Consider the following 23,971-nt stretch of genomic DNA (forward strand, 5'->3'; position numbering starts at 1 on the left):
AAACAAAATAACATAACAAAAAATAGACGTTGTTTAAGGGTACAAACTTGCGACAAGTAGTAAATAACCCAGTGATCTAATGCACAGTTCAATGAATATAGACAGCAATATTGTACCATAATTATGTAATATAATAAATATCACAACAGCAATCATATTACAATATGTAAATGTATCAAAGTAACACATTGTACACCTTAAATTTACATGTTTTATGTCAAATATATTCAAGACTGAAAAAAAAAGAAAAAAGCACTGCTTTTAGTTATCTAAGAGAACTAGATTTCCAGAAGCTGTGACCCACTGTGGATTTTTGGAGACAGTCCTCTGTCTATCTTCATAAAACATCAGATTCAAACTATTAGGAACATATCAGCATTTCCAGATCACAAAATTACCTTGGAGACCTCCCCAAGGTAACTCTCCATGTCCAGTGTCCTTTTGTCCTTAAAAGCCCAGCTAGATTCTACATCACTTAAGAAGCATTTCATGACCCCTGTTCTATCAACACACTGCATGTCCTTTTGGATGTTCTGGCCTCTCCTGAATCCTTCTGCTTCCCCTCCCTGACAGGTTGTGTGCCCATTTAAGCCTGGGCCACGGGTCACCCCTGTTCCTCACAGGAATTCTCACACCCATATACTGGGTGATCAACAAGTGTTTTGATGGATGGATGGATGGATATTCAGACACAGACAAATAGATTGATGGAGGGATGGATAGATGGATGGATGGATGGATGGATGGATGGATGGAGGGAGGGAGGGATGGAGGGATGGAGGGATGGAGGGATGGAGGGATGGAGGGATGGAGGGATGGAGGGATGGACAAACGGACAAGACAGGTGGCTGGACAGACAGATGAATGGAAAGCCCTGGAGCTAGCATTGTTCATGAGAAAAGAGATCTTGGGAACAACAGGAGTATGTTTTCTGTGAAAATGATCTGGAGAAACAGAGTGAGTATTCACAACTAATGATTTCCCTAGTACCTAGCACAAAGTGGGAGAACATAGAGCAAACTTAAAGTCACTTTTCTGGCCAAGTTTAATGAGATGAACTGCCATATAGGACACAGAACCACTAAAATGAATATGTTATGTATCTTGTCTCTGATCGAATGCATTAAATAATCAGAATCATCACTTTAAACATTGTAAATTTGATATTCTATGACCCCAAGGTAATTTCTAATTTTATTTCTCCTTTTTCTTGGAAACAAATAGAGACTGTGGACTTTCACAATGGTTTTTCAATCACTCAGCCAGACTGGAACTCCAGACCAGATGCCCTGGACCTACATGAGACAAAGGATGTTGAGTTTGGATCAATGAGTATTTTATTCAGTTGAAAGACTAGACAGACCATGGAAAGTGCCAACCAGACAGCCTCTGTGACAGTTCATTCTCCTGGGCCTCTCAGCCCACCCAAGGCTGGAGAAAACGTTCTTTGTGCTCATCCTGCTCATGTACCTGGTGATCCTGCTGGGCAATGGGGTCCTCATCCTGGTGACCATCCTTGACTCCCGCCTACACAAGCCCATGTACTTTTTCCTGGGGAACCTCTCCTTACTGGACATCTGCTACACAACCTCCTCAGTCCACCTCATTCTTGACAGCTTCCTGACCCCCAGGAAAACCATTCCCTTCTCAGCCTGTGCTGTGCAGATGTTCCTCTCCTTTGCTATGGGGGCCACGGAGTGTGTGCTTCTGGGCATGATGGCGTTTGATCGCTATATGGCCATCTGCAACCCCCTGAGGTACCCCATGGTCATGAGCAAGGCTGTCTATGTGCCCATGGCTGCCAGCTCCTGGGCAGCTGGAAGTGCTGCCTCCATGGTTCAAACATCCCTTGCGATGAGGCTGCCCTTCTGTGGGGACAATGTCATCAACCACTTCACCTGTGAGATCCTGGCTATCCTGAAGTTGGCCTGTGCTGGCATCTCCAACAATGTGATCAGTATGGGGGTGACCAATGTGATCTTCCTGGGGGTCCCAGTTCTGCTCATCTTTGTCTCCTACATCTTCATCCTCACCACCATCCTGAGGATCCCCTCAGCTGAGGGGAGGAAAAAGGCCTTCTCCACAACCTCACAGTTGTGGTCATCTTCTATGGGACCATCCTCTTCATGTATGGGAAGCCCAAATCCAAGGACCCCCTGGGGGCAGACAAACAGGACCTTGCAGACAAGCTCATCTCCCTCTTCTATGGGGTGGTGACCCCCATGTTCAACCCCATCATCTACAGCCTGAGGAACAAGGATGTGAAGGCCACCATGAGGAACCTGGTAAGTCGGAAACACTTCACCCGGTGGTGTTTGGAGGACAGATGCCCCTGGAGTTCTGTGCCTCTTGGCTGCTTTCACCCATGAATCTCAGAAGAATGTGCCTCCCAAAGAAGATACATGTAAAGACTGATTACCAGAAAACTGAATTACACATATAATGGAAAATTTTAGCTGTTATTGGACTTAATTTTTAAAAACAATGAAACCTAAAACCTGATGGGAGTGTGACGTGAGGGGATGGAAGTGGAATGCTGCTGAGAGAACAGTTAGTGATTTTCCCGCTTCTCTATTGGACAAGTCTGAATTCACCTTTGTGAGCAGGTTGCTCCTTCACTTTGAGAAAAACAGCTTAGTTTGCCTTGGTGTTGCAGAAAGATTCAAAATCCTGCTCTCAAAGAAGGCACTGTGGAGACAGTGCGGGGCAAAACTTCATGACATAGCAGTATAAAAGATAGTCTTCCTTGTAGATGAAATGGCATGTCTTTTTATTTTTCTTGGAAGCAAGGCTGAGGCTGGAGATAAGAATGAAGTCAGTCTTTTTCCTTTCCCTGAGACTCAGAGGAGTTGGGATCGTCTAGATTCTAGGTAGGGCATTTCCTCTGAGGGCAAGTAAGGTGGATCCTGTAACACGTGTGTGGAAGGTCTTAGCCTGGAATGTGGTTTTAAGCTTTCTTTTCCTGCCCTTGGTAAGTCTTTTTTTCTTTTTTTTTAAATTAATTAATTAATTTATTGGCTGCGTTGGGTCTTCGTTGCTGTGCGCGGGTTTTCTCTAGTTGCGGCAAGTGGGGGCTACTCTTCGTTGCGGTGCACGGGCTTCTCATTGCGGTGGCTTCTCCTGTTGCAGAGCACGGGCTCTAGAGCGCAGGCTCAGTAGTTGTGGCGCACGGGCTTAGTTGCTCCACGGCATGTGGGATCTTCCCGGACCAGGGCTCAAACCTGTGTCCCCTGCATTGGCAGGCAGATTCTTAACCACTGTGCCACCAGGGAAGCCCCCTCGGTAAGTCTTAAGTACACAGTCTGGTCCTGTAGTTTGGAGAGTTAAAGGATGGATCTATGGGGAGAGCAGGGCAGGGGCACCACAGTGATCTGAGGGCAGCTGGAGTCAGGACGGTGAAACGTGACCGCAGAAGATGGAGCAAGGTGGCTGTGCTGAGGAGAACTGGGGTGATAAAACTGAAAGGCAGAGCCAGTTCACGTGTACCTGACAAGAGGTCCAGAGGTAAAATGTGTGAGGATCTCAGTCAGCAGTGACACAAAAGGGGGCAAAGATATCGTAAGGGAGAGAAACTGCCTCTTTTTTCTCAAGGCAATCGGATATCCCGTTTTCCCTGAGAATCAAAACTTTCTAGTGAAAACAAATGCTCTCAGCCTGCCTTGCTTAGGTGCCCTGGGTTCCTCCTGCCTGAGACATGTCCAGCCACTCTCTTGGTCCCCACAGCGCTCTCCTGCCCATTCTTGGCAGAAACTCAGGCACGGTCACTGCCCGCGTGGCTTCTTCAACAGTCTCTGGGGCTGTGCAAGAGCAGGACATGTTCCTGTCCCACCCTTTCATCCCCAGTATTATCTGTCCCACCCTGTGGGTGGATTTGCCTTTCCCTATTGAGCACAGAGCCCACGTACGCCCTTCTCAGCTCACTCCAGGGAGGAGGACATCAACTCGGGATTAATTCTGACCTTTATAAATCAAGAAGAGTTGACTTAAAAATGAAATGTACTTGTAGAGCAAAGTTCCTTTTCAACATACTTTATTTCACTAGTTTTGGCTTAGAGAACTGTGCCTAGTTTCTACCCAACTCTTACTAAAGGACCAAAGGAGGTGTTCCCCAGTTGCTGAAAGAGCGGCTGGCAGACAGGCTTCAGCTGTCAGTCATCTTTGGGAATTAGATAAGAGGGCTCTTAGCTGAAGAGAGCTGACTCACCCAAGGTCATGCTCCTTTCCCCAGGGCAGCCCATATCCAATGACTGATTGGTGAAGGGATATAAATGCCTTGCCCCCACTAGGGACAACTCTGAAGGGCCATCCCAGTACCAGAGTCCCCCATGCGGTTGACTGAGGCCTTTGTTGAGACTGCATCACAGCCCAACTTCCCCCTCTGCCCAATCCTCCGTCCTCATCCTCCCTTCCACCAGTACTGATCCTAAGAGTACTCCCTAATAAGCCTCTTGCACTCCAATCTCTGTCTCAGAGTTTGCTTCCTGGCAAAACCAAACTGTGACACCATGCAAAGTCCAATGCTCAAGTAACACGTGCTCTCTTTTCAGAATCTTGGACATTGGTGATACTTAGCAAAAATCATGTAGAATAGTTGTGTTAGCATCAGAAGCTCTGGAACCAGACCTTGGTTAGATTCCAGCTCCTCTCTTTATCATGGTTATAACTTTGAAGTTTGTTTTATACTGTATATAACTTCTCTGACATCTTCCTGCCACCACACCCTGCCTACCTCTCTAGTTCAGTGTTTTGCTATCTTTTTCTTGCTGTGAAACACGAAAATAATGGGATTTGTATGCATCCTGGGTTAAGTGGATGAGTCTACTCATGGCTGAAGGCAATTCACCTGGTGACTTAGGTCACTACATGTTCTGCTTAGTGACCCCCTGGGGACTCTGAGCTTGGCATATCTGGAGCCTGCGGCATCCTAGCTAGAAAGCCCTGTCGGCAGTGAAATGTCTCCTCCTTTAGCACCTGATGAGAGGACAGTCATGCCCCTCTGGCCACAGATGACTGGACTCTTGACCAAAACTGGGCTAATCATATTTTTTCTCCAAGGAATTTGGAATTTATAGAGACCACTGTTAGTTGGCATAGGGCTCTTGACCACATAAATCCAGGTCTGATGTGGACATGTCCCTTGCAAGAAAGAGAAAGCTGATCTGCAGAGAGAGATGACAAATCAAAGACACAAACAGAACCATGAAAACAGAAATAGAGGCTGCAATACATACGCTAAGACTTGGAGAAGCCTTTTTTTCTTTCATTTTGTGGGAAAATCTAAACCTATAGAAAAATAAAGAGAATAATAAAATGGCTAACTAACAATGATCTGTTCGTGGTCAATCTTGTTCATCCATACCCCCATGGATTATTTCTCCCTCTCCTGGATTATTTTGAAACAAATTCTAGCTGATCATAGCATTTCATCCTTTAATATTTCAGTATTTATCTGTAAAAGTTAGTACTCTTGTAAAATATAAATAAATTACTACTGAAACCAAGCAGGACCCTGCGAGGCCCTCCTGGGTACAAAAAAGTTTTTCCGTGTCCCCAGTTTCCTGTTTGTATAAAAAGGCTTTAGGGACTTCCTTAGTGGTACAGTGGTTAAGAATCCACCTGCCAATGCAGGGGACACGGGTTTGATCCCTGGTCCGGGAAGACCCCACACGCCACAGAGCGACTAAGTCTGTGCACCACAACTACTGAGCCTGCGCTCTAGAGCCCGCGAGCCACAGCTACTGAGCCCGCGTGCCACAACTACTGAAGCCCACGCGCCTAGAGCCCATGCTCCGCAACAAGAGAAGCCACCGCAATAAGCCCACGCACAACAAAGAGCAGCCCCCGCTCATCGCAACTAGAGAAAGCCCGCGGGCAGCAACGAAGACCCAACGCAGCCAAATAATAAATTAAAAAAATAAATTTTAAAAGGCCTTAGCCTCATAGACCTTCCCTGAGTTCCAAAGAGCAGATTCAAACAGTTACTAACTAGGGACGTGAGGGAAGGCAGAAACAAGGAAAAGCAAGCCCAACATAATCTTTTCCATGATTGTTAGCTTAACCTTATGCCTTGATTTATGACCCCAAACTGTTGAGATAATGTCCTGTGGCTGCAACCAGCTGGCCCCAAGCGGACTTAATATTGATGACACCAGGAGGGTCAATCAAGAACTGAAACTTCTGAACCATCATGAAGGCTCTAAGTAAATAATAAAATGCCTCAACCATTGTTTTTGCTCTCTCCTAGAAAGAAGTGATCACAAGACCATGATTTACTAGTTTGCTTTGCAGGAACACATAGATCAATCACAATCACCAGTGACACACTGAGTGACGAGAAGGTGCCAGGAAGTCTGCAACCTTGCACCCTGGCCAGCCAGCAAGATGGAGTTGAGACGAATCTAGGTCTCCCATCTTCCAGGTTGGCACCGCCTCAACTAATATACCTTTCTCTGCTCCAAACTCCGACGGTTCAGTTTGTTTGGCCTCACTGTGTGCCAGGCACACGAACTTAGATTCGACAACACTATTATTATACCGAAAACTCAAAAGTAATTCATCAATATCATCAATTATTCAGCATTTATATTTCCCCAAATGTCTTATATATGCTTGATCTCAGTTTGTTTATTTGAACTAGAATATAAATAAGACTATATATTACAATTAGTCTTCTTTTTTCCCCCTCCTTTTTAATTTACATTTTTGGGGAAGGAATAGTTTCCCACTAGGGAAACTGTAGAGTTTACCTAAGAGTTCTGGTACCAATTTCAATGTGTGGGTGTAGAGTGGGGATTCCCCACCTCCCACCAAGCAATGCCCAGACACCAGCTGAGTGTCCTACAATTTAACACATTTCTGACACTATCTACCAGGAGATAGCATCAGATTCCACAGGTTAAGGGCTCCGTCCCGCAAGACTGCTCTCTCCCCTCACCCCTCCCCTACTCAGACATTAGTTACAAGTCCAGGTTGTCACTTGTGCTTCTGACTGACCAGCTGTGGATTAGAGATTCCAACGACCCCCAACCTGGGTTTGATTAATTTACTAGACAGGTTCACAGACCTCAGAGAAACCTTTTACTTACTAAATCACTGGTTTATTATAAGAGGATATAACTCAGGGACAGCCAGATGGAGAGTGCACAGAGCAAGGGATGGGTAAAGGACACGGAGCTTCCATGCCCTCCCAGAACACACCACTCCTCCATGTCTCCACATGTTCACCAACCCAGAAGCTCTCCAAACCATGTCCTTCAGGGTTTTTATGGAGACAGCATTACAAAGGCATAATTGATTAAATCACTGGCCACCAGTGATTAATTTGACCTCCGGCCCTTCTCCCCTTCCTGGAAATCAGGGGGTGAGACTGAAAGTTCCAACTCTCTATTCAGGGTTGGTTCCCCTGGCAACTGACTCCCATCTTAGGTGCTTTCTAAAAGTCACCTAGCTAACATAAACCTGGTTGTGGCTGAAATGGGCTTGTTATGAATAACAAGATACCCACTTCACCTTATGGCTCTAAAGTGTTTTTCAGGAACTGGGGATAAAAGACCAAATACTACGACGAAAGTTGCTCCCACTGCTCTTATCACTCAGGAAATTCCAAGGATTTTAAGAGCTGTGACAGGTTTGGCAGCTGTGAGCCAGGAACTGTGGACGAAGACCAAATATACATGATAAAAATATTTTGGTCATCTGAATGAACAAATATGTATTTCTTATAAATCACAGTACCATATTACCATAGTCTGCATTTTGCTGATTACAGTCCTGTTGTATCTGTCCCTGTGTTTCCTATAAATTGGTGATTACATCTAGATACTTGAGAGGTTTCTGTTTCAGTGTAGTGATGAGCTCACGGCTCCTGAGACCTTTTGACAGGATCCTAGTATCTTTGATGGCTTCTTTGCTTTCTGGTTCTATCTAGATGTTCCAGGCTCAACATGTACAGTTCCTCTCCAGACCTGGAAACAACCATTTTCTCTAAGGAGCTTTTGTTTCCTTTTGGTATTTAAAAACCACAATCTGGGTGCTATGGGTGCTATTGAGTTTGTCATAGTTTCTAGGCCTTTTCCATGCAAAGAAAATACATATGTACAATTCAAATTAAGATCCACAGAATTTTTACTTAACCTCATTGATTTCTTTCCCCAAGTACTATCTCCTCATAGTACTTTCTCCTCATAGAAAAGTAGGGAGAGGCCTTAAAGTTATGTCAAGAGCTAACACGGGCACAGCTCTTGTAAAGAGCAGAAGTGAGTCAAGTTGTCCCTGTGATATGTATCCTGATTCCCATGTTCCTGGCAGTAACTGGGGCCAGTTATAACAGCTGAGGCAACGATGTGGGCCCTTCTCTTCCATTTACCCCTGAGCTTTCCACAGGAGACCCGAACTCATGAGTAGAGTACCCGGGGGTGGGGGGCGACAGGCTGGGGAAGCGTTCAGGGAGAAACCCAAAGGGGGAAAGAAAGACTCCAAACCAGACCCTTAAGGCATCTTACAGCTCAGGGGTGACTTTCCAGAATCTTGGTGAGGGCAGTCACCTGTCCCTGTTCACCACGGGTGGCGTCTGGCAAAAAAAGGCATTTGGTGCAGACAAGAAGGAAGCTGGCAGATCTCCTCTGAATGAGGCCAAAAGCCCTGAATTCTGCAGTGCTGCTCTGTTCAAGATAGAGGTTTCCAGTGTTTAACAGAGGTTTGCTGACTATTTAAAAGGATGTAGCCGCAGCCGGAAGCTAGGTACCTAGGGTCAATGGTCTCCTAGGTTTTAAAGTCATGTTTTCTTACAATTTACACTGTATGTTTGTTTATTCATTTATAAATGTATAGATGTTATGTACAAATATGTTATGTACATTATAAAATGCTTATAAAAATAGAAATTAAAGGGCTTCCCTGGTGGCGCAGTGGTTAAGAATCTGCCTGCCAACGCAGGGGACACGGGTTCAAACCCTGCTCCGGGAAGATCTCACGTGCCGTGGAGCAACTAAGCCCGTGTGCCACAACTACTGAGCCTCTGCACTAGAGCTCACGAGCCACAACTACTGAGCCCACGCACCGCATCTACTGAAGCCCGCGCTCTAGAGCCCGTGCTCCGCAACAAGAGAAGCCCACGCACCACAACAAAGAGTAGCCCCGCTTGCCGCAACTAGAGAAAGCCTGCGTGCAGCAATGAAGACCCAACACAGCCAAAAATAATAAATAAATAAAAATAAATTTATTAAAAAAATAGAAATTAAAAAGATGGGATAGAGATAAAATAAAATATAAAAAAGAAGAGCTAACATGGGGCAAAGAAGAAAACAAGGGTAGGTCACAAATTTATTTATTAATTCATTCAGCAACTATTCATTGAGTGCCTACTGTGAGCCAGGTACAGTTTTTATACATAGGATACATCTGCAAACAATGCAGGAAAAAAAAAAACAAAACCTCTGTCTCTGTGAAACTTATTTACATTCTATCAGGAGAGAAACAGACAAGAAACAATGACTAATATAAATAAGAAAATAATAGAGGGTGTTAGAAACTGTATGGAATCAGGACTGAGGCATAAAGGAGGACTGAACACATGCATCTGATTTTGCTCCTTCCTGAAACCCACAAAAACTACAGTAATATGATTTTGTTTTGTTTAATTTTTGTTCTTAATGACAAAATCAACAAGGTTAAGGAGAAGGGAGACATCACAGTGATAACATTTTGAAGGCTGGAAAGTGAATGGACTAGTGGCCGTTTCCACAGCAGATCTGATAGAGTCAAATCCTAAGCCAGAAACTAGGAGAGCTGAGACACAACTAGACCTACAGCACAGAGGACTCGCTGTACCAGGTCCCTCTGGGACCAGGGATGAAGGGGGGTGCTGCTAAAATAAGGAGGATTAGGCAAAAAAACATATAAGAAACAGAGTTCCTATACCCCCTCCCTCATTCCATGACATTGGTCGACTGTCCCTTACCTACCCCAACAAAAAGTTTATTCTCTGGAGAGGATAAAACACATGCACTTAAGAAAGACTTCAAGCAAAAGGACATCACTTCTGCGATCACCTGACCTTTTTTACAACTGACCTTTTACAGCAGCCCACAGCTGCAGTACCTGTGAAACTCTCATGGCAGGAGCCAGGACCAGATTCATTTATGACTCTCCCAATACCCTGTGAAAGCCTGGCTTATGGTAGGCACTCAGTCTATTTAGTGGGACACAGACAAGAGGGAAACTTCTAGGTCACTTGCTTCTTTCCAGTCCTGAGATCCTGAATTTGAAATGCCAGGGGTGCTACAAGGATTTGTCCTGTGCAGTGGGTTTCACATTCTCCCAGATCTATTGTGGGCTCTGCTGAGAGTTCTAATTGATTGGGGGTTCCTGTTAATTCTGGCAGGACCAGAATGACCCTTCTCTAATGCCTTCCAGTAGCTAAGCAGGATGGATACAAAGGGAGGGAGGGGGAAGAAAGTATTTCTGGAGGGACTTCAGAATAATTGGATCTTGGGGACATAATCTCAGATGTATAAAGTTTCTAAATTTTGTCACTTCAATTTCTAAACTTTAAATCACTTCAGGGACTAGAGTAATCCCAATAGCAGGGTGGGATTTAAATGGCTTCATATATGCAATGCATGGTCCTTTGTGGATTTTTCTGAAACACAGAACAAAGACAAGAAAACTTAGCTTTCATCGATTTCAGGCGCTAACTCCTCTGGCTGCTACTTTCAGACCAGACTGGCTATTTTAGGCCTCTGGACTATTCCCAGACCGAAGAAAAGTGATTTTCTTTATCGATCTATTTACAAAAAAGGTAAGAGAACACTTTAAAAAAAAAATATATATATATATATATATGTGTGTATATATATATATAAACTTTTGAGGGCCCAGCCCCATTCCTGGCTTCATTCCTTGTGATTAAGTGGCATGTGGGGAACTTGAAGGAAAAGGACATCTTAGTGGTGTGACAGAAAGTCCAAGAACAAGAAATTTGTGAGATCACTTAGTTCCTGGGGTGGAAAACCTTTAAAAATAATCCATTCCAGAGTGAGTATTAGGGAGCCAGATGTCCAAAAAGGAAAAGGGACTTAATGATTCCCAGGCATTGAGTAGTTGGCAAAGGCCAGCTCTTTGGGAAAATTCTTCCAGAGTTTGGCAGGTGAGTGAAGGAATAAAGGAATGAATATCCCAGGGGCCTGGGGATTGTAAGAGAGAGAACTATGAAAGATGAGGAAGGTAATATCGAAAAGTGCTTGGAGAGGAATGGTCAGGAATTGAGGATGAAGAAGATCAGTTATTTCTACCAGTCCCATACCCCAAAGCGGGGGAAATCACACAAAGGGAATGTTAATACTTCTCACAAAATTGATTAAAATGAATTGGCCACACATGGTATAACTTGAAGTAAATGTGTGATATCAATCTTGATTATGATTAGAAAAATTCAATCCAATCTGGTGACATGTCAAACACCTCTATGGGCAGCCAAATATCACAAAGTAGATTTTGATCAATTTCTCTCTCTTTTACTTAGAACAACACAAAGAACCCCCCAGATTGCTAGAGCTGTTGTCTAGCTGCTCAGAAGGACAAGTTTCCTCACTGATTTTCTGGCTACTTTAGGCATCAGAGAATCATGAAGTTGGCTTTTTGAGTTCCTGCAGGTGACAGAGCAGAGGCATCATGGACAGGTCTAACTGGACCTCCCCCTCCCGGTGGGGTTCATATTCCTGGGCCTCTCAGCCCACCCAAGGCTGGAGAAAACATTCTTTGTGCTCATCCTGCCCATGTACCTGGTGATCCTGCTGGGCAATGGGGTCCTCATCCTGGTGACCATCCTTGACTCCCGCCTACACAAGCCCATGTACTTCTTCCTGAGGAACCTCTCCTTCCTGGACATCTGCTACACAACCTCCTCAGTCCCCCTCATTCTTGACAGCTTCCTGACCCCCAGGAAAACCATCCCCTTCTCAGCCTGTGCTGTGCAGATGTTCCTCTCCTTTGCCATGGGGGCCATGGAGTGTGTGCTTCTGGGCATGATGGCGTTTGATCGCTATATGGCCACATGAAACCCCCTGAGGTACCCTGAGGTTATGAGCAAGGCTGCCTATGGGCCCATGGCTGCCAGCTCCTGGGCAGCTGGAAGCACCACTGTCATGATGCAGACATCCCTAGCAATGCAACTACCCTTCTGTGGGGACAATGTCATCAACCACTTCACCTGTGAGATCCTGGCTATCCTGAAGCTGGCCTGTGCTGACATCTCCATCAATATAATCAGTATGGGGCTTCCCTGGTGGTGCAGTGGTTGAGAATCCATCTGCCAATGCAGGTGACACGGGTTCGAGCCCTGGTCTGGGAGGATCCCACATGCCGCGGAGCAGCTGGGCCCGTGGGCCACAACTACTGAGCCTGCGCGTCTGGAGCCTGTGCTCCGCAACAAGAGAGGCCGCGATAGTGAGAGGCCCGCGCATTGCGATGAGGAGTGGCCCCCACTCGCCGCAACTAGAGAAAGCCCTCGCACAGAAACGAAGACCCAACACAGCCAAAAATAAATAAATAAATAAATAAGTTTTAAAAAAATATATATATATATATAATCAGTATGGCGGTGGCCAATGTGATCTTCCTGGGGGTCCCAGTTCTGTTCATCTTTTTCTCCTATATGTTCATAATTGCTACCATCCTGAGGATCCCCTCAGCAGAGGGGAGGAAAAAGGCCTTCTCCACCTGCTCTGCCCACCTCACAGTTGTGCTTATCTTCTATAGGACCATCCTCTTCATGTATGGGAAGCCTAAATCCAAGGACCCCCTGGGGGCAGACAAACAGGACCTTGCAGACAAGCTCACCTCCCTCTTCTATGGAGTGGTGACCCCCATGCTCAACCCCATCATCTACAGCCTGAGGAATAAGGAGGCGAAGGCCGCTGTGAGGAACCTGGTAACTCGGAAACGCTTCACCCAGTGATGCTGGAGGGGTCCTGATGGTTCTTGTTCCCTGGTTTCTCTCACCTGAGGGTCTCGGAGGATAAGACGAAGGGCTAACTTCATGCAAGTTTACGTAGGTAAATCTAATTACACAGAATCTCATTACACCCAAGAGCTTTGTGTGAACAGAAAGCATTTAATGTGAATTTTCCCCTCATTCTATAGGCGATTCTACAAAAGTATATTCCTGTTGATCAAGCCTTACAGTTCTCTATATCTGTGATGCATACTAAACAAATTGATGTCAAGGAAAAGTAACTCTTTAAGATATATTGTTTAACTCATGAAAAGCTCTGGTCTGTAGGACCATAATTCAATTACTCCTTGGCTCGCCCTTTGAACATATTTGAAAGGGTTCTTATTTTTATGTCACCTATCAACTCTTCCTACTCCATTATTAAATAACTAATATTTTTATCCTTATCCTCACTGCCTCTTTCTCCTTATTGTCATTTAAATTCTTAAAACTGTTTCTTGAATCATTCTCTTCCTGTGTCTTCAAAATTAACCTCTTTCTCTTGTCCTTAACCAAGTCCCCCACCAGAAAATCATTTACATCTTTGGAGCAGAGAGGAGAGTAAGGTGTGGCGAAACTGATGCAAAGGTCAAAGGTTCAGGCCTATTTTCTTTTCCCTTTTTTGAAAATGTTATTCATCCCTGTATTCTTTCCCTAGATATCCTTGTCCTCCAAGGGTCATCAGAGTAATGTCGAAACTGAGAGGTATGGAGGAGAATCAAATGAATTCTATTAACCACCTGACCTGGCTTGACCAAGTGTGCAGCCAAGGGGTGACCATCACTTGCTTCCCTACCTAAGAAACCCCAAAGCCACACGGTAGTCAGAGGGAGAGGAGGTGATGCTCAGAGGGAGAAGGAGACATCTAAGAATCACCTACATGACTGGTGAGGAATTCCAAGGCAGCTCCCTAGAGTAATTAATCTAGAAGTCTAGTTAAAGAATGAGCAGTATAGAAAACCTCTGACAGTTGATATCAATTTTTAATCCAATAGAGAGGAAACTAACAATCGAAACAATCAGCCTTTGCTGAAAAAGAGTTATTGCAGGAAGATGGTGAAAGCATTAAAGAAAATTCTCAGTGGTTTTCTCAGCAGAATTCAAGAGGGTAGTGAATCAATAAAACAAGAGAAGTCTATAAAAAAAGCTAGGACAAAAGATAACTGGGAAATAAGAACTTTTTCTTAGGGGAAAGATTCCACTTACTGGATCAAATAAAATTCAGTAGAAAGTATTTAAAAGTAGATAGCACAATTTTTTAAAATGAACTTTAAAATTAAAAATAACTTAGGGCTTCCCTGGTGGCGCAGTGGTTGAGAATCTGCCTGCCAATGCAGGGGACATGGGCTCGAGCCCTGGTCTGGGAGGATCCCACATGCCGCGGAGCAACAGAGCCTGTGAGCCACAACTACTGAGCCTGCGCGTCTGAAGCCTGTGCTCCGCAACAAGAGAGGCTGCGATAGTGAGAGGCCCGCGCACCGCGATGAAGAGTGGCCCCCGCTCGCCGCAACTGGAGAAAGCCCTCGCACAGAAACGAAGACCCAACACAGCCAAAAATAAATAAATTAATTAATTAATTAATTTAAAAAAAAAAAGAGTAGCGATTCAAATACAGATTTAAAAAAATAATAATAATAACTTAAATTCCTCTCCTAGACTTCAGAGAGAAAAACAAAGTGATTTAAGTTATTTGAGAAAAGATGAGAGGCATGGGAGATAGACCAGGGGGATACATCATGGAAATCATGAAGAGAAAACAGAGCAGACGAAAGACAAATAATAACTAAAGAGAAAAAAACACATTTCACTGAATAGAAGTTTTAGATATTTTATTCATAAAATGTTCATCAATCACCAGGTAAGAATTGCAGCAAAAGACACACCTACCTAGGATAACTATACAAGGATAAGTTTTGATTCCTATATATACCAAAATAGTTCTATAGACTTTTACACAAAAGAAAAGCATATTTCCTAAGAAGGAATGAGAATCTGATTGCCACTGGCCAGCTGTTCTGCAGCCCTAAATGTAGACATCAGTGGAACAAGGTTTACTAAGTTCTGAGGGAAATGGGCTGTGAGTCCCGAGTTCTACATACCCCTCATCATTGCACAGATATGAGGGTTAAAAAGACACTTGCTGTCATGTGTAAACACAGAAAGCACATACCCCTGCAATCCCTTCCTGAAAAAAAATTTATTTAGAACATTCTCCCAACAAACTGTTAAAAATAAATAAATGAAAGGATGTGATGGATATGCCATAGAAGAGACAGTGGAGAATGATGAAATGCATAAGACCAATGAAGTCTAGTCAATTCTTATACCAAATTTGCAAAGACGAATATATGAAGGAATTATTAGCAATCATGTCGAGGTAAACAGTGACAACAAAGCAATGATGGAGCTCCAGTTACAATTCTAGATGACTTCATCAAGCTGGGAAATGGAGAAAGAGAAGCAAAGGCCACTGAAGGCCTCATCTTACAAAGGATACGGTGGGAAGGGGTTCTTATAAATACAATCCATTGCATTGATACCGAAATGCAACAAAAGTCTTAACATGCTTGTTGAAAATTTACGAGTAAATACCAGTAGACAAGTATTAGAATTCTTTCTTTGAAAGAATCAGAGGATTATGAAAGAACAAAGAAAGTTCATCAAATGAAAAAACTCATTTATTGAACCTGAGTAGACTTAAATCATTGTACAGTAAACAAATAATACACATTACCCAGTGGGTTTTTTTTTTTTTAGGAATTTCAAGGTTTCTAACATTAGGAACATTAGGAGATCAATTACTGCAACCATTTTGTTAACAGATTAAAGAAGAAAAAGTAATCCCATCCACAAATGTTGAGAAGTCATTTGGTAAAATCTAGCATCTATTTCTGACTTTTTAAAGTAGTGGACTTGAATAGAAGAAACCATCCTTGACAAGAATGGAAAGTATCAGAACAACAGCAAACAGCATACTTGATGGCAGAATACCAGTGACATGCCTACAATGCATGTCTGGATTAGGACCTCTGCTCTCCATGTCTGCATCATTCTAGCTAATTAAACCAGATCAGAAAAATAAATAAGGAACAAAATATAGAAAAGAAGAAAACTATTCAGTAAGTAAACAGATGTTGTTTACTGAGGAAAAAAGTTTAATCAAGTGCAAAACTACTACAACTAGTAAGAAAGTACAGTAGGGGGGTTGTATATAATTCATACCAGTCACAACTTTAAAATACCTAGGGAAAATACATAAAGAAGTTTGAGTACATCATACATTTACAATGGTCATGCATTAACAGAAGATATTTTAAAAAGATGTTTTCATTTTGGAGGGAGGAAAAGCCCTAAACTTCAGGGCAGTCTAGAGTATCCTCCAAGTGCCCTCATTCAAAGCCTTTTTCCCCCTTTCTAACAGGTTGGGATGACCCATGCTCCATCCATTTTCCCATCCCTAGAGCAGGTCCATCCTATTTGTTGGGAAAAGGTCCAAGCCCCGGGCTTGGAGGCAAACACAAAGGCTCACTCATCAAAGGTTCTCAGAAGCAAAGAAAACCAGTCTTTACTCCAGCCCTTGGTTTTGAAGATAACCAAAGAGTTTAAACCAGACCACTGATAAATGGAGTCTTTCAGAGCTCTGCGTACGTGCAAATTAATTTCTACCTGATTACTACTGGTGACCATTTCTCTCAATTTAGGATGATCCCTAAAATCTTCAAGAGAGTATAGTATCTAATGAAGGTTATCACAAAATATGACCTAATCAAACATCACAGATGATCACAGACAACGTGTCTAGAATGTAATCACCCAAACTGCATTTAAGGAATCAGAGCATTTAAGGAATCAGAGCATTTCAGATGCCGGACAGGGAACGTGTCCCCTGTGGACACGACCAGGTGGGAAAGGACCAGGACCAGGTCCTGGTGGAAGGACCAGGTGGGAAAGCAGGAGCTAACTGCCTCTCCCTCCTCAGGTCCAGCCAGCTGCTGCCAGGCAGGAATGAAGGAAGGGGGCGGGGAGGGAATGCAAAGAGCTGCTCCCTCTGCTGCAGGCTCCACATTTACCTCTGGTGTTTGCAGAGTTGAGTGCTTCCCATAATTCTTCAACAGTATAAGTATTATGAGGACCAAACAAAATTTGTTCCTCAGCCATTTTTGGCTATGGGTTGCAATTTACGACCTCTGCTAGAAGCACATGTAAGTCACAGTATTGTTGGAGTTCCTAAGGATGCCATCACAGAGGTCACTTACATCTTCACTGTGCATCTATTGTTTGGGGAGGAAACTGCCCTCTCACTCTTATCATGTGATTCTAGTGGGGCTGCCAATTGTACTACACCAACGCTTGGCCACAGCAATCAGTCTAAGGGAAAGCATGTGACCTAGGTCAAACTAATCAGAACCATTCCCCAGCATATTTCAACTGGAGCAAGAAGAAAGGGGTCCTGTATTAGCTTTCTATGCTGCATAGCAGATCACCACTTAGTGGCTTCAGACAATACACATTTATAATCCTGCCATTTCTGTGAGTTAGGAATTCAAGCAAGTCCTCTGCAAGGCTGCAGTCTAAGGTGTTGGCCAGGGCTCAGTTCTTATCTGGAGACTCAAATAGAAAAATGTGGATTAGGCTGCTGACAGCTCTCTTCCCTAGCACGTGAGAAAGTCTGCTTAAAATGAAGCCAGGAAAAGACAAGTAGAGATAAGAACCAGATGAAGGGACAGAGAGTCCTAATGACATTGGTGAGTCCCTAATTCCAGCTGTGCCTGAGACTGAATCCACCCTTGAACTTCTCAGTTGTATGAGCATTAAAGTTTGTATTGGGATTATGCTGGTTGGAGTAAGTTTTCGATCTAGAAACTTACAAAGTCCTGACAATTACAAAGCCCAAAGTAAAAGCATCTTTACATAGTCACCCTCTCTTGCTGACCACTGCATACTCCAACTGCAATCCTATATTTATATTACATGGTAGATAATTCCCAATTGAGATACAAAAAACTGCAAACTAGTCTTGATCAAATTCCAGGCTCTTTTTCAAATAAATCAGAAGGAATAAACTCTTTTCAGGCCTGCACTCTCCCTGAACATTGATGCCAAAATGCTAAATTACAAAAAATCAATAAAACAAATATAGTAATACACTTAGAAGATAATACACTGTGAGCAAGTTGCATTCATCCCAAAAAAGCACGGATAGGGTGAACATTAAAAATTTACCACATTAATAAATTAAAGAAGAAAAACCAAATGATCATCTCAATAGATGTAGAAAGTGTTTGATAAAACTCAATGTCCTGGGACTTTCCTGGTGGCTCAGTGGTTAAGAATCCGCCTGCCAATGCAGGGGACATGGGTTCGAGCCCTGGTCCGGGAAGATCCCACATGCCTCAGAGCAACTAAGCCCATGCACCATAACTACTGAGCCCATGCACCACAACTACTGAAGCCCTTGCGCCTAGAGCCTGTGCACTGCTACGAAGAGTAGCCCCCACTCGCCGCTTGCCACAACTAGAGAAAGCCCACACGCAGCAACAAAGACCTAACACAGCCAAAAATTAATTAATTAATTAATTTTTAAAAATTCAATGTCTTGACAATAACCACTCTACTCCAGCCAGACAGCTCAGGAAAAAAAAAAACAAAACAGCACCCTCACCCCACCAGCAAAGGCTGAGCAGACAGCCTAGACTTCCATTCTTACCAGGCTATGACAAGGCAACCCAACCACTACCCTGTCAATGTGGTATCAGAGGAGGCTGGATAGGGAGGTGGGATGTTTATATCTGCTGGGCAGTAACAAGTCCCCACCCCGACCCACAGTGTCAGTGGAGACCACGTGGGAAGCTCCTCTCCTTCCCACTTGGGTGGTATCAGAGGGGGCCTAAACGAGGGTCAGGACTTGTGCTTGTGCTAATGAGGCCACCCCTTCCCACAGTGTCAGTGGAGGTCGTGGGAGTACTACTAGGCACTCCTGCCTCTGCCAGGCAGAAGGGAATCAGCAGAGCCCTAGTAGGGAGCTGAAATTCCCACTCCCCACCCAGCAGTAAGGAGAATCCCCTCCTCCCAGGAATACAAGGCTGGTTCAATATTCAAAGATAGTCAATGCATCTACCATATTGACAGGCTAAATAGGAAAAAAATCACATGATTATATCAAGTGAAACAGAAGAAGCTTTTGAAAAAACAACACTCATTCATGATAAAAACTTTCAGCACTGAACTGGAAGCCCCAGCCAGTGAGGCAGGACAACAAAAAAAGACTACAAATCTAACATTTTTGAAGGAAGAAAAAGAAACTGTCATCATTCACAGATATTATTATTACCTACTATATAGGAAATCTAAAATAATTTAGAGATATAAGTATTTAAAAGAGAGTTTAGCAAGATTCCTAGACAAAAATCAATGTTAAAAAAAACCAAATTGCATTTCTATATTCCAGCAGCAGATTATGAAATATTTTTAAAGATATCGAGAAATATAAATATAGATATTTATATATTAAGATATAAATACCACCATACAGGGGTAAATCTAGTAAAACAGCTCCAAGACTTTTATGCATACAATTATAAATTATAAAATGTTTTGAATGATATTAAAGAGAGAAATACTTCTCATTCATGGGTAGGAAAATTCAGTATTATAGAGATGTTAATTCTCCCAAAATTGATCTCTATATATTCAGTGTAATCCCAAATTTTTAATCCCCAGAGTTTAAGAAGCTGGTTCAATAATTTATATGAAAGAACAAAAGACCAAGAACAGGCATGACGTATTAGAAGTACTGGAGGGGGGGAATAAAGGGGTTTACCCTACAAGAAATCAAAACATACAATAAAGCAATATTTATTAGGGCAGTATAGCATTGACACAGGAATAGACGAACCAATGGAAAAGAACAGAGATCCCAGAAGCAGATCCATTTATGTTGGGAGACTTGATATATGACAGAGATGGTACTGCAGACTGGTGGAGAAAGGATGGGCTATAAACACAACTAGGACAATTGGGAAGACATATGTGTACCAGGAGAAAAGTATAAAATATTTATAGCAGCATTCAGTTGGGAAGCAACCCAATTATCCATCAAAATAGAACATATAAATAAGCTGTGCTACGGTCATATAATGGAATATAGCAATACAAACTAATGAGTTTAGCTACACTTATAAATACGAATGAATCTCGCAAACATAATATTGAATGAAGAAACAAGTCAAAAAGAACACCTACAAGTGATTTGATTTTTAGAGTTCAGAAAGCGGAAAACCTAAACTACATTGTTTAAAGATGCATCCATAGGTGATAAAATTCAAGAAAAGCAAGGAAATGATTATAACAAAAGTAAGGAGTGTGATTATTTCTGGGAGGAGAGAGAGAGAGAGGGCTGGGAGTGGGAAGGAATACCCAGGAAGATTTCAAGGTGCTGGCAATGTGGCAATGTTCTACTCCTTAAATTAGGTGGCAATTGCTTTATTATTCTTTAAATTTAAAATATGTGTTTTATATACTTTCATATGCATTTACATATATGTGCTATATTTCACATTTTTAATTATTTTAATTACCAAAAGTTTTAAATACTGCAACAAGATGTCACTTCTCAACTATCAGTTTGGCAAAGACCAAAAAGTCTCAAGGCCAACATATTATGTTGACAGAGTATGGGAAAACAGACATTCTCATATACTGATAAGACCTTGTAAATTTGGCAATATCCATACAAATTACAAATGTACATAAAACATATATTTTCACCACATGTGCTAAATTATAAATATGCAAGGATGTTTGTTGTAGCACTGATTGTAATAGCATAAGATTGGAAAGGACTGAAAAATCTAAATGTCCTTCAATATCAGACTGGTTAATTAAATGATTATCTATATTTACAATGGAATATATGCAGACATTTAAAAGAATGAAGCAGTACTACATATGTTTTCTTCAAGGTATATATCTCCAAGGTATATTGCTAAGTGAGGAAAAGCAAGACAGTAAGATAGTGTGTATCTGCGCTAACTTTATTTTGGAGACAAATTTAGCACAAATACACAATGTCTTACTATCTTGCCTTTCTTACTTAACAATATGCATAGAACACCACTGGAGAAAAAGCATACAAGAAATTGCTAATATTGTTTGCCTCGAGGGAGAAGAACTGGGTGACTGGAGACAGAGGCTTAATTTTATTATACCTTCTATACCTTATAAATTTTGTTCCAAGTACAAGTAATACCTACTAAATAACAGTGATGATAATCACGATGATAATGATGATGATGATGATGATGGTGATATCAATAATGACAAAGAGAATTAGATGTATTGAGATTGAAATCCCAGCTCTGCTGTTCACAAGATGTGGTCTTTGGTAAATCGCTTAACTTTTTAAAGTCTGTTCCCTCAAATAAAAAAATAGGGGGATAATAAATACAACCTCCCAGGGAAGACTGGAAGTAGATACTTAACATATATGCATTGCTGGATTTTACTGAACTTACATAATGTGTGTAAAGTGTTTGTCACAGTGACGGGAACATGGGGGAGCTCAATGAATGTAGTTAATTCTGCAGCAGCTGCTGCTGTTAGATATCTGTCGGCCTCCCCATTCTGGGTGTCTAGGCCTTCACCTTGGGGACAAGGTGCTTGGCCCCTAAAGCGAGCACTGGCTTCTCTGAGACCCTGGGGAAGGCTCAGGAGGAAGGCGGCATCTGCTGTGCCCACCTCTCCATCTCCAGTTGGCCATGTCCCGGTCACTGCTTCTAACTGCAACGGACGGCGGGGATGTGGAGCCCCCAAGTATGCTGGAGCCCCCAAGTATGCTGAGCCCCAGCACCCTGTGCACACTCGACATTCCAAAGTTTAAATTGCTTCTGGGACTAGCAGGGTCCCTGTAGGAGTCCACGGCTGCAGCTTCAGGACTCCCTTCACTGCTGGGGAAAATGGACCCTTGGGATTCCTCAGCCTCAGACAAGGATGACAGGTCCTGTACAGGAAGAGTCTGTAACTGAGATACCCAGGGCTCAGCCAACGCAGCTGGGAGGAAGGACGTGAGAGAAACACCCACCAGAGCCTAAAGTTCCCACAAGGATTCAGGGCGAAAAAGAAGAAAGAGGGTCTCAGAGGTAAAGGAAGTCAGGCAGGGGAGTGTCTGGGTCTTTCCCTGGCATCTAGGGTCTGGTCCTGGGATGCAGTGAGGAGTTGAGAGTTGTGTCTGGGATCAGGAGACTCAGAGAGGCGGCCACAAGCAGGACACAGGTGGGGAGAGCTGGGCTGTGACAGGGACAGAGGTAGTTGGCCATGCCTTCTGCAGAGCATTTCCCAAAGATGTACTTTCCTCTCCCCTGCCTCTGCTCTGAGAAACCTTCCCGAAGCTGATGCTGGAGCAGGGAGGAGCAGCTGAGAGGAAGTGCTAGGCAGTCCATCACGCTCTCCAGGGCTCACCACTTTCCAAGCCCCTGCCCTGCCCTTGCTGCTCCCTCCTCACAGGAACCCAGGGAGGGAGGCGGATGGGATTCCTGTCATCCCCCTCCTGCAGAGATTTCTCAGAAGAATGGTCTTCCTCAGGGTCAGAGGGTCAGCAGACCCGAGCCTGGTCCATCTGGTTTCCAGTCTATGGCTAGTTCTTTCTGTTTTTCTCACTTTCCTTTCATAATTACTAAGATTTTTTCCCCCTGAATACCAAGTAACTTGTGCCCATTGTATTAATAGAAAATGGGGTAATACTGAAGAGGTACAAAGAGGAATCCCTCCCCTACTGATTTTGCTATAATTTCCTTCCAGTAACTTTAATCCACACATATCGTTTACCTAATTGAGATCATAACAGTGTGTAAAATTTTGTATTCTCCCTTTTCATTTACCATTATAGTGGAATAATATTATGGTGTAAAAAATTACAAATATAACTTTAATTATATATTAAATATATATATATATAATTTATATTCCATTATATGAAGTGGCATAATTTACTTAGGCATTTCTTGGTGGACAGTTATTTTGTTTCCTATTTTTACTTGCAAATATTGCTATGTAAAAGCATTTACTGTGAGATATTGGCCCTCTACTCTCATTGATTCTGTAGAATTATTTCCCAGAGGTGGAATTGCTAAGGTGATGGGTATGCAGGTTTTTCAGGTTTTTACTTTTTCTAGGCAAAGAGCTCCTCAGAAAGGCTGTATGAACATGTAAGGGGCTTTTTGACTACCCTGAGCTGCCTCCACTCCTCAGCTACCTGCTGGCTCCAGAGACAGGTAGAGGTGGGACCACTAGCCAGGCCAGGTCCTCGGGACAAGCCAAGGAGCCACACCTGCACGTACAGCCCCACAAAGGTGAAAGCTTCCGTTCCTCTCCCTGCTCTCCCGGCTGGCCTCCTCTCCCTCCTCTCACTGGGCTGTATGAGTTAGAGCTCTTTGTTTTCTTCCATCCTGAGTCCCCTCCAAAGCCTGACACAGCCCTACTTTATCTCCCCTACACACACACACACACACACACACACACACATGCATACGCACACATGCACACACACCACACCTGAAGGAGTGGGCAGCCACCTTTACCAAAGACTGCTCTCAGCACGGGATAGTCCACAACAGAGCTGGGATGCCCAGGGAAGCACCTGATTCAGCCTTCTCAGGATGCACATGGGGAAACTGAGACCTCAGGAGGAGAAGGGACTCGCTCAAGCCACAGAGAAGACCCATGTCGTAGGCAGGGGAGGGTCCCACAGCTCCAGTCTCGGTGTGCAAGGTCTTCCTAGCTGTTCAGTTCATCCCGATTGAACCAACTTTTATTCAGCATTTCCCACGTGACAGGCACTAAGATTTCCATGGATGCAGCTCTCATGGAGGTCAAATCCTGTGTATCACTCACGCCCACACCGCATTGTTCATGGGCAGGACTTTCTGTGTGCACAGATTAGTCTGCTGGGAGCGGACACGACGGCTTCTCTAACAGAAGCCACTT

General features: G+C 43.3%; 1 protein-coding gene and 1 pseudogene across 1 annotated transcript; both read left to right on the plus strand.

The window, feature by feature from the left end:
* Positions 1-1,364: 1,364 nt before the first annotated feature.
* LOC133097302 (olfactory receptor 13C7-like) lies at positions 1,365-2,369 on the plus strand. Its single transcript, XM_061199192.1, is given in 3 exon segments — positions 1,365-1,396; positions 1,398-2,083; positions 2,086-2,369. Coding segments are annotated over 3 exon segments (1,002 nt in total).
* Positions 2,370-11,670: 9,301 nt separating this feature from the next.
* Positions 11,671-12,955, plus strand: LOC133098360 (olfactory receptor 13C7-like; annotated as a pseudogene).
* Positions 12,956-23,971: the final 11,016 nt, after the last annotated feature.

Source organism: Eubalaena glacialis, chromosome 9 (assembly GCF_028564815.1).
Source record: "Eubalaena glacialis isolate mEubGla1 chromosome 9, mEubGla1.1.hap2.+ XY, whole genome shotgun sequence".
In the NCBI taxonomy this organism is placed as follows: domain Eukaryota; kingdom Metazoa; phylum Chordata; class Mammalia; order Artiodactyla; family Balaenidae; genus Eubalaena; species Eubalaena glacialis.